The following is a 12,055-nucleotide window of genomic DNA, read 5'->3' on the forward strand; positions in this document are numbered from 1 at the left end:
AAAAGTTCCCCGGTTAAATACTGATGTTGAACAGTAGACACCTACTGATAAACTTTGGGATTGAAACCAGGTTCAGAGTTGACCTTAGGCAACATTGTCTTTAGTGATTCCTGTTCCCCCCTTCCAGTTTTTACCTACCTTTTATTTTGACCCTCTCATCAGGGGCCAAATGCATTCATGTAATTCCTCTCACTATAGAGGCAATAATGTATTTTTATACCGACATGGTAATATGTTCCTAACAAGTTCTTAAGAAACCGAACTGTTATTTTACATGAGGGAAAGGAACAATGATGAACCTAAAAAATCAATCACATTTTGATATTGCACTATAATTATATAAGATGTAACCATCGGGGGAAACTGGGTGAAGAGTACAAGGGTGCTCTCTGTACTGTCTTTTCAAATTACTATGTCTCTGTAACTATTTCAAAATAAAAAGTTTAAAGAAATCATCCATAATGGTAGATTTGTATATGTCCTGAGCCTCGATGCTTTTGTAACTAGAGGTCCTTCCGTGGTCCCTTCATCTAATCCAAAGCAAATGCCTGAGGTCTATGCAAATGTTGAAGTAAAAGGAAGGCCATGCCCAACCACAGTCCACATTGGTGGAGCCTCCAAACCCACCCCTGACACCCCAGGCCCCTCCCCTCCTCCCTTCAGTCTCTGCTCCAACGTCAAGTTCTCAGTGAAGACTTCCCGGACCTTCCTGCTAAAAGAGAAACACTACCACCCATACTATCCTAGTCCCCACTTTCCTGCTTTGTGTTTTCCTTGTGCACTTACCACATATAACTTACTACATTTTTTACTTTTTTATTTCAGTTTCTGTATTCTCCCACTAGAATGTAGGTTCCATGATGGCAAGGACTTTTTTTTTTTTTTTTTTTTTTTTTAAATTTACTGTTGTGTCCTAATCGCCTAGAGCAGAATCTGGCCATTCGCTGATTTGTTCAATGAATGAATCTTTGTGGAAAATAAAAGCTTGAAAATAAGCTATTTCCCCGAGAGAGAGAGAAGTGATTCAAATCTGCTCATCCTTGTGCGAGAGCAAACCTGACTTTGAAGCTAAGACCTTTTTCCTGTGTTCATACTTCAGAAAAAGATACTACTGATAATATCTGAGAGGAAGGAAGCAGTGCATTGTGCTGGGCCTCTGCATGTAACATTATATAAATTGTCTTTTTTTATAGACCAGCCTCCCAAACGGTTTCCAGAGATGGATTATCTTACTTTCTTCCTGGGTATTCTTCACGTATGCAGAGGTAAAGATAATGTCTTCATTTAAAAAATTTACTTCTTTTTTGGTCTTATAGTGTGACGTGTTTAGAATTTATAATGCTCTTTAGTTGGCTCAGATAATTTCTCACTTGTTTAGGAAATCTACAAGTTACAAATACCTCTTATCGGCAGTAGAAACCTTTTTAGACTAAGGTAGAAACTGTTAGCCTTTAGCATGATCTCAATTTGCTATCTTGCGAGGTCTTATAAAGCTTAGAATAAGCTTAAGGTATCTATATGGTGTTTCAATCATCAAGCCTAACTGAATAAATGTGATGTTGTGTATTTCAGCTCTATGCGAAGAGATGTTTTGGGACACAACTGTTAAACTTGCTGAGAATATGAGTCTAGAGTGTATCTATTCATCACTGGACACCTTAACTCAGATGGAATGGCTCAAGATCAATACAACAAACAGAGAGCTCATAGCCATTTTCAGCCCTACCTATGGTTTGAGTGTAAGACCACCCTATACTGATAGGGTTTATTTTTTAAATTCCACCATGGCGTCTAATGATATGACCCTGTCCTTTCATAACGTCTCTGAGGCTGATGTTGGCTTCTACTCCTGCTTTCTTCATACTTTCCCACATGGACATTGGGAAAAGGTGATCCAGGTAGTTGCATCAGGTGAGTGGACATTTTATTTACCTTTTTACCCATCTACGACATTTGATTCTTAAAGCCCCAGTAGAAACTACAAAATGCTTTATCATGTGTTTGTGGTATTTTCCAATTTCACTTCTAGATCTTATGATATTATTGTTTTAAAGAAATAGTTCTGTGAATCAGTTTCGTTTTTCTTAATGTGCTATCATTTGTGAGTAGAATAAGCATCTGACAAATCTGAATGTAGTAGGAGAAAAGCCCAGGTTTTCTATTGTCTCAATAATGACTAGAGCATAGGGATGCCTGGGTGGCTCAGTCGGTTAAGTGTCTGCCTTCGGCTCAGGTCATGATCCTGGGGTCCTGGGATCGAGTTCCATTTTGGGCTCCTTGCTCTGTGGGGAGCCTGCTTCTTCCTCAGCCTTCCACTCCCCCTGCTTGTGCTCTCTCTCTCTCACAAATAAATAAACTCTTAAAAAAATAATAATGACTAGAGCTTAGACTAAACTGATGTTGGCAGCGTTTGGGTTCAGGACCAGATACCTCCCCGTCTGAGCTTCCTCCTGGTGATGGAGTACTGCTTCCTTCTGCTAAGCACTCAGTGCTGGCTTCAACCTCTGTGTGTTCAGAGTCCTCTCTGTAACCAAATCTAGATTTATCAGTGATTCTGGGCAGAGCTCATGCACTGGCTCCATTTTTTGCTTCATCCAAGTTCCTAAGAGAGGACACTTCAGAAACTGCAAGGTGTCATTTCAAGAAGGATCAAATGATCTCCTAGATATTTTCTGCTATGCCTACCAGGGACTGTGGTTTGGTGCTTAGTGAGTTAGTCCTTCGAGTAATAGCCACATAGATTGGGTATGGTATATTGGAAAAACATGGTTTTTCTAGCCTTTACTTTCTGCAAAACCTTATGTTAGCTGCTCGATCCCTCTGTATCTCAGGCTTCTGAATAGTAAACTGAGTTAATAATACCATTCTCTTTGTTGAATGGCTTAGGGATCATATGGTTAAAGACCTATGGCAGTCAGGGAGTGGTGGGTGTTATTATTATCACTATTATTATTCCCTACACTTTTGATACAAGATGACTAATGATGAAATTTTCAGATGTCAGCCATAGTCTAGGGAAGGAGATAGTTTGGAACCCTGTGTTTCTTGTCTGGAGTCTCTAAAATTGTATCCCAAATGGACATTCAGCAGAACACATTATGTGACATGTGCTAGAGTGCTTTCTTTTCAAGGGATGTATATTATAAAAGGACAATTTACAATATTGCTAAGGGATAGCAAATAGTCAGAAGGTAAGGAAATTTCCCATGTGTTAGTTTTCTTTTTCTCTGTAGATGTAGCTAAGCTCAAAAATAGTTTTGTGTATATGACTGAGGCTTACAAAGTGTCTATTAGCAAAATCTCTTTAATGAAATATTTATTATTGAGTCCATTTTGTCATTGAACTCTTCATTCGCTGTTGGGTACAGTCACCTGCTGAGTGCTGTCTGCAAGTTTTTCGTGTATGGACCACTTTGATTAGCCATGCAGATGAAGGAGAGGATTGGCAAGGGCCTTCGAGTAGAGTGAGCTATTCGACACCTGGCCTGAGCAACCAAGGCAAGAACGAGATGGGACCCTTCACCCTTCATGTGGTGAGCTTTTGCAGCCTGGGTCCCAGATCAAGAATTCCAATTTCTGCCAAAGAAAAACCAATGAAACATAGGTAGAATAATGGTCACCGGGCACAGGGAGGTGGGGAAATGGGGAGCTGTTGTCAAAGGGTACACAGTTACAGTTATGTGGGATGACTTCACCTAGAGATCTAATGCCCTGCATGAGGACTGCAGTTAATAATATTCCATTAGGGGCGCCTGGGTGGCTCAGTCATTAAGCGTCTGCCTTTGGTTCAGGTCATGATCCCAGGTTCCTGGGATCGAGCCCCACATCGGGCTGCCTGCTTGGCGGGAGGCCTGCTTCTCCCGCTCCCACTCCCCCTGTTTGTGTTCTCTCTCTCGCTGTGTCTCTCTCTGTCAAATAAATAAATAAAATCTTTAAAAAATAATAATAATAACTGCATTAAACCCTGGACATTTCCTAAGGGGGTAGATTTCAGGTGCTCTCACCACAAAAGAAAAATGGTAACTATGTGAGAAGAAATGTAAATTAGCTTGATTATAGTAATTGTTTCAATATATATATATCAAATGATTGTATTGCATGCCTTAAGTATATACATTTTTTTAAAAGATTTTATTTATTTATTCAAGTGAGTGAGAGAGAAAGAGAGAGTGAGTGAGGGGAGGGGCAGAGAGAGAAGCAGGTTCCCTGCAAGCAGGCCTCCTGCTGATCAGGGAACCTGACCTGGGGCTCCAACCCAGGACCCTGAGATCATGACCTGAGCCGAAGGCAGACACTTAACCAACTGAGCCACCCAGGCACCCCAAATATATACATTTTTAATTAAAAAAAAAAACCCAAACAACAGGCAGTTCGACCTCTTCTGAAAGTTTAGGATAGAGGATAGAGCTAAATTGTTGGGAACTGAGTTGTGATTGCCATACCAAGGTAGGATTTTTAGCATTATATATGAGCAATTTTGGCAATATTTCTTACTTTTATCATCCAGATTTATTGCTCCTATTATTTTCTTGAAGTTAGGCAAAGGGAGATCTTTGCCTTCTGGGGCTTTTTCAAATACAGTGGTAGGATTTTCAGTCAGTTACTGGTCAAAGATAGGAGTGCCGTCTCTCCGCATAGATGAATTCTTCATGATGGTATTCTTAAGTGTGTTTTGTCATGATTGTTTTTGATCATTTATATTTTTAAGTAACAGATTGCAGTAATGGGCCAGTGAGAGTATTCCACTCATTTTCGAGACTTGGAGGAATTCCTTTTTTTAAAAAAAAACTAAAAATGATAGTGAATTTAAAAAATATAGTAGCCATATTTCAAAGTTAACCTTACATATACTTGAAGTTTTCTGTGTGTGCTTTATTAACATTGTATCCGGACCTATAAGTATTGCACACATGTGTAGCCTAAAGGGAGATTTGATGATCTATTTAATAATACAAGATTGGAGTTGGAATCCAGAAATCCTAATTTGTGTAAAAGTTTATAAGAACTTCAAAAGGATAAAGTAACTGAACCATATGCTCTCTAAATATACTGATTTCTCCTCTTTGCTGAGAGCTGACTATGTATGAGGAACTTGGTCAGTATCTTCTCATTTAACCCCGTTGCCCACTTGGATGTAGACATAATCTTGATTTTATAGGCAAGAACTTGAAGTGTGGTGAGGTCCAATATCTGGCCAAGTTCTCAGACCTTGTATGTGCCCCATTGGATAAAATTGCAATGAGGAATGGAAAAGGACAGCTTGGGGGACATGGAGCTGCAGGGGCTCTCAAATGAGAAATCAACCATTGTACATCCTTGCTGCCCCACCCCCCACCTGGGGCTTTCAGCTCAGAGCTGGAGAGCAAATGGGACAGTCTTATGCTGAATAAATGGTGCTGTTAATGCAAATTTATGTTAAAAGATGATTAACATCACAGAAGCCTTTCTCAATTGGTAACTGATGTGGAGAACTTAATGGTAAGAATGGCTGCATTTATTTTACAGCTCAAAGGAAAAAGCAGCTGGGGTGGCTTGGGCGGGAACCTTCCAGAGGCAACCACTTCATGGCAGAGTTTGTGGTGGAAGTGGATCCTGCTGAAAATTACTGCAGCCCATGTCTCTGGCCTTACTAGTCCGTTCAAGTGAATGTAGTTACACTTATGGAAATGTCCCCCCCCCAGATGGGTGGCCCACCCACACTACTCTACTACCTAACTTTCACCGGGTGCCTCCTGGGCATGAACCAAATGTCCTCTCCTCTAATGTTTGTGAAACACCATGGCGGAGGTAACGTGTTCCCATCGTGCAGCTGATGGAAGGGTTCAGGGTCATTACCCACCTGGAGGTTGTGAGCTGTCCAGTCGCAGCACCAGGGTGAGACCCTTCGATGTTTGTGAAGTGCCAGAAATGAGATGGAGGGGAGTTGGATTCCAGCACAGTGAGAGGGGAGGCTCAAGGATCAAGTCATGCTGGATGTTGACAACATGGAAGGATTTTTCCCAAGATAGACAGATGAGGGAAGGAGAGAGAGTAGAGAGGGTGCAAAGAAAGGGTGACATCCACGCAGGGAGAGAGCATGGAGCTCCAGCAGGATGTGGTTCCCGCGCTGAGCTCTGTGGCCCCTTGCCGCCACGAGGGGTAACCCAATAGGAAGAAACAGGGGTGCCCGCACCAGCCAAGGGGCTCAGCACGTGATGTGCTGGGGTCCCAAGTAAGGTTTTATGGGGTAGATTCTAAGTTGAAAAAAAGAAGTTGAAGCCCACTGGGGCAGCCCAGTGTCACAAAGAGCCTGGGCAGTTTGGTTGGCTCAGATCTTGCTGTGCCTCACGGAGTCTGAACTTCACTCTGGGAAGAGTGGGGGTAGCCACTGAACATTTTTCAGAGGGAGACACATAAACCAATTTTTTTCACCACCTACAAGATTAAATTAGTTGTAGCTTATAGGAGGGGAAGAGTTTAAGGTCAGAGTAAACAAGTAATATTTTGTGGATTGGAACACTTATCCACTGCTGGTAGAAGTATACATTAGTATATCTATCATATAATTGGTATTGGTAATATTCAGGATTCTCCTGAGAAACAGACCAATAGGACGTATATGTATACAGAAAGAGATTTATTACAAGGAATCAGCTCATTGATTATGGAGACTGGCAAGTGTGGGCCCATAGGCTGGAGTCCCAGCAAAGACAAGGGTGCAGATGAAGTCAGAAGGCTGTCTGCTGGAGATTTCCCTCTTGTCTGGGGAAGCAAGGCTTTTTGTTCTATTCAGACCTTCAACTGATTAGATGAGTCCCACTCACATTATAGAAGGCAATCTGCTTACTCAGAATTCACCAATTTAAATGTTAATCTCATCCAAATGTTTCAGTGAGTGGCACTAGAGAGGAAAAGAGGTTCCTTTAATATTGGGGACCCCAGAATTCATGGAAGTCCCAAGAAATCCCAAAATGGGAGGGGTTCTAAAGACCATGCTGCCCTATGTCCTGATTGGGGTCCTAGGCAACCCAGAATCGTCATCAATATGTGCTTTCCTCTGGCTACTTGTTTGTTTTCTAATGTTGGGGTGATGTCAGGATTTAAATTTTATTTAAAGCTGGAAAAGGGGAAGTGTCCCAGATCTGGCTTGTGTCAAAGTGTGTGCTGATTTTTGGGAGCTGAACCCACTTATCCTTATTCACTCAAGTCTTTATTCAGAACCTACTATATTCAAGATAATGTCTGTGGTTGGAAGCTAGAAAGACGTGGATCTCAGCTCTAAGTGGTATGCAGAGTACTAGGGGAGAGAAAAGCTGTGTACTGCAAATTATAATTAAAGAGTGAGTGCTATTGTAGTTCTGAAGAATATAGGATTTACTTTTTTTTTTTTTTTTTTAAAGATTTTATTTATTTATTTGACAGAGAGAGACACAGTGAGAGAGGGAACACAAGCAGGGGAAGTGGGAGAGAGAGAAGCAGGCCTCCCGCCGAGCAGGGAGCCCGATGTGGGGCTCGATCCCAGGACCCTGGGATCATGACCTGAGCCGAAGGCAGACGCTTAACGACTGAGCCACCCAGGCGCCCCAGGATTTACTTTTAACTAGAAGATTCAGGGTAGATTCCCGGCAAAGGGGGAATTTGAAGTTAACCTTGAAGGAGATAAGTCAGAATATTTAGACATGGAGATGGGTGGAGTAGCATTTAGGGATAATTGCTTTATTTATTTATTTCAGACACAGAGAGAAAGAGAGAGAGAGGGAGCACGAGTCGGGGGAGGGTCAGAGGGAGAGAGAGAACCTCCAGCAGACTCCCTTTGAGCACGGAACCCGGTGCGGGCTTGATCTCATGACCCTGAGATCATGACCTGAGCTGAAACCAAAAGTCAGACGATCAACCGACTGAGCCATCCAGGTGCCCCAGAATCGCTTTAAATATTATCTAGAAAAAAAGATAGCTTTGGCTCTGCTTTGACTACTTTGCAAGGAAATTTTCATTTTCTAAAAATGACTGCAACATTACCACAAATAGCAATAGCACTAACAGCCAGACCTTTCAAACTCAGCCAACACAAATGGCTCTGGTCAACAATTAATGCAGTTTATTCTGGTCCACAGTTCGTGGCTTAGTTTATCTCCACGTGTTGACTTAATGCTTCAAAAGGCATAGGAATCTAGATCTATGATGTGATTATATTTTATAGTCTATCCTAAGATATTTGCACATTTTGATTTCAGCTCCTATCTCTCCCAAATTCAGAAGGCAGGAAGAAAACGTATGAAAATGGCACTATCTTTTCTATGAGTGACAGGTACAAAATGATGCAGGGAAAGCTTGGTCTGAAGGATGCTTTTGCCTGTCAGAGGAGATGCCAGACAGGGCTGAGAAGGCCACGGGAGGAGAAGCTTTCTTGCCCTCCTGTGACAAGAGTCACCACTGCATGCCAGCATGTTTTGTCCTTGTGTGGACCCTGGGTTCTTTCAGCTTTGCCCATCATATACATCTCTATCACTTTGAAGTTGTTTGGTTTTTAAGTGAGGTGGAGAAATAAAAAAGAATAGTTTCAAATCTACTCTTTAAAGAATTAAGACATAAACTCTTTCTTAAGGTCCATTCTTACCAGCTCAGAAATAAGTCAGGAAAGTTTTCTTGTATACACACACACACACACGCACACACACACAAGAATAAAAAATGTTTCTGGAAATGTTACATTTCAGCAGTTTTTCATTTAAGAAAGAAAAAATATATTAAATAGTACCTATAAGAAATAGTCAACTGATGAAACAGAAACATTTTAAAGGCTTAGAACTCTTCCTCCTTAATAAAATAAAACAGAATATAGAGAAGCAGATGATAAGGAACGTTTTTTTTAAGACTCGCGTAAGCAAGGTTATGGTCACTGAACTTCTCAAGGGTGAAATTAATGGGAATCTGAAAGTGGAATAGTTACCAGAACCCACGCCAAGGTTGTTTTTATTGACTTGCTTTCCATTTGCTAAGCCAGGGAAGAGCATGCTTGAGAGCACTATCACCATGAGATTCAACTCTCAGGCTTTGGGGGAACAGCTCTGTAATCAAAAGTAAAAAAAGAGACAAAAAACAGTCTGGGGTAGTGGGGGAATCAAACCTCAAAAAGAAGACAATACTGGATTGATATACATAATTAAATTTCATAATGTAATGGCTGCTTAAGTTTAACAAACCAGCACAGGTCCACATTTGGGTTTTGTGAGAGCAGCATCCTCTGTCCATCTGAGTGCACAGAGGGTTACACTTTCACTAGGTACCTCTATGCCCAGTATTGGGCACGTGTCCACCATAGCAACAACCAGAAGAAAACTTTTCCTTTAGATTTATTCGAAAATGTACTCAGGCAATCCAGAGCAGGGGATGAAATTGGCTGTGATCTTTGCAACTGTTTTGTTTATTTATACAAACTCTACCCTTCCTTGAGTAGATACTTTTATTTTTAAGATGACCCTAGGGTGGAGGCAGGTATTTGGCTGAATTTCCTCAAGGGAATGAGCTACAAGCTAAAGTTTACAAAGAACTTTGCCCTGTGGCTGTTGAAGATTATTATTATTATTTTGAGAGAGAGAGAGAGAGCACGCAAGTGGAGGGGGGGAGAGGAAGGGCAGAGGGAGAGAGATTGAATGTCAAGCAGGCTCCGTGCTCAGCGCCTGATGTGGGGCTCTGTCTCAAGACCCTGAGATCATGACCTGAGCCAAAATCAAGAGCACTGAACCGACTGAGCCATATAGGCACCCCACTGAAGATTTTATTAGTGTAGGTAGAGGTGTATAGTCCTCAGGTTTTCCTTTCTTTCTTTTTCCTTTCTTTAACTTTCAGTGATCAGGACAACTCACACCTCTTTACCACCACTGCTGTCTCCCCAGCGCTCAAGGCGGTGCCGACCACAGTATCTGGAACGTTTCCTCTTGAGAGTGGGTGCTGGTGGGGGTGTGGGTGCTAGTGCAGGGTGGGGATTTCGGCTTCATGGGTAAGAGCTGTCCGAGGGACTGGAACATGCTTCAGCCCACGCAGGTTGGTCGAGACTCCTCCCCTGGACTGTCTCAGCATCTGTATTTTTTTTTTTTTTAATTCCTCTTATCAAAGGTTGAAAGCTGTAGAAATCAAACCTTGTTCTCCAGCACTTTCGCTCCGAAACTTCTCTAGGATTAGCGGGTGGGTGTCAGTGAACCTTCAAAGAGACCTTACAGGAATTTGTCCATTGGCAGATCAGAGTATTTACTGACTGAGAGTAAAATGATATTTTTGCATAAAAACAGTGGATTTTTATTATTTTTTTATTTTTATTTATTTATTTTTTAAAAGATTTTATTTATTTATTTGAGAGAGAGAATGAGAGAGAGAGAGCACATGAGAGGGGGGAGAGTCAGAGGGAGAAGCAGACTCTCTGCCGAGCAGGGAGCCAGATGCGGGACTCGATCCCGGGACTCCAGGATCATGACCTGAGCCGAAGGCAGTTGCCCAACCAACTGAGCCACCCAGGCGCCCAAAACGGTGGATTTTTAGATGTTTAAAAACAAACAAAAAGGAAATTAAGTATGGGAAGAGAGGAGGAAAAGTGAAGTAAAGCTCTGAGCTGGTCAGAGGCATGGGGCTCCTCCATCTTTCCCTTTGAGCTAATGCTATCCTGTGCCCTTTTATTTAGCATTGGTAAAAGAAGACTTGGTTTCTAAGCTATGCTTTTTGTTGCTGGTTTTGGGTTTTGTTTGGTTTTATAGGAAGTGGAGGTTGCAAGCAAGATGGCTTTTCCTTTCCTCTAAGAAAATTTGTGAAGACATTTAAGATTTTGAAACCATTAAGAATTTTAAGACTATCAAGTCAGTCCTTCAGGGATCAATGCGAAATTATTCCCCCAGGCAACATCTCTTCTACTTACTCCACCATAGTTTTAATTAAATAACTCCACTGATGGGGGCTTCTGGCACTTCCCTTGGGAGATTATTCACAATCCAATAAATGTCAATGTGAGAAAATTTTCCCTGACTTCAGCTATTTAACCACAACTCACATTTTAAAAAACAGTCTTCTTCACAATCTGCCCAGAGAGAAAGGCCCCTGTTCCATTGAAGATTCATACAAAAAGCTGTCTAAGGCCGGAGCTATGATATGCAATATTCACATTTAATAGCACCGTAAATAGCTTACATGCGTCATACCTGCTGATTGTAGTGGGGTGATGATTGTGACCAACAAGAATGAAGTCCGTGCATGAATTCTGTGAGCATTTACGTGCGCCCTTTAACTAGCAGAATACTTAAGAAACATAACGTTCTCATTTCGCAGACCAGCTCTTAAGAACATATTTGTCCCCTTTCTTGGCAGGTGACATGAAATGCCGTATGCTACCAAAATTGGTATTTCCAGAATAGTTTATGAAGGAGCATGTGTGTAGTCCCTGAGTATAGGATAGTTTCCTTCCTGAAACCTCCAGAAAGTTTTAGATCATCCACCTAATTCGTTCCACTAATGGATAGAGTACATTTATTTCTCTTTATAAACTGGAATCTATAATTGGAAGTATACCATTTTTCATCTGAGAAACAGCCAAGGAGTTCAACTGTCTTTGAGACAGAGCTTGGTAATGTTAGACTATGTCCCCAAATGAGACGATTATGTCATTCCCATTGGCTTATGACATCATATTTCTCAAAATATCTCTTTATTACATATAAGAAACAAAGTTGCTCATTTAAATGTAAATAAAGGACATTTATTTAACAGTTAAATTATGCCACTTCTTCTTTTTTACTTAAATCCTAGAAATGGGTTCCTGAAAGAATAAACATTAAATAAGAGGGAAAAATTTCTAGTTACTGGCATTGTATTTCTTTGAGTTATATAGTTTTTGAATTTTTATTCTTAACACCAGTCTGACTATTGTGTTTTCAGTGATAATAGCAGATTTGAACCAAAGGGCATAGTATTAAAATTTGTTGCTCATATGACCCTTTGAGGTATTGAATTGGATACCTCTATATTGGATGAATAGCAATAATAGTAATTTAGAAATTGTGTAAGCCCTTTCTAGATCTATTAAATAGAAATT

At 41.0% G+C, this 12,055-nt stretch overlaps 1 protein-coding gene across 1 annotated transcript in view; it reads left to right on the top strand.

Annotated features, from left to right (window-relative positions):
* Window positions 1–1,207: 1,207 nt before the first annotated feature.
* The window catches only part of CD226 (CD226 molecule), a 61,814-nt gene continuing 50,966 nt past the window's right edge, over window positions 1,208–12,055 (top strand). The window contains exons 1-2 of the mRNA XM_032422795.1: window positions 1,208–1,265; window positions 1,573–1,911. Coding sequence (XP_032278686.1) covers window positions 1,220–1,265; window positions 1,573–1,911 — 385 coding nt within the window. The 5' untranslated portion in view covers window positions 1,208–1,219. The remainder of the gene's footprint in view (window positions 1,266–1,572; window positions 1,912–12,055) is intronic.

Source organism: Phoca vitulina, unplaced genomic scaffold (genome assembly GCF_004348235.1).
Source record: "Phoca vitulina isolate PV1807 unplaced genomic scaffold, GSC_HSeal_1.0 scaffold27, whole genome shotgun sequence".
Classification (NCBI taxonomy): Eukaryota; Metazoa; Chordata; class Mammalia; order Carnivora; family Phocidae; genus Phoca; species Phoca vitulina.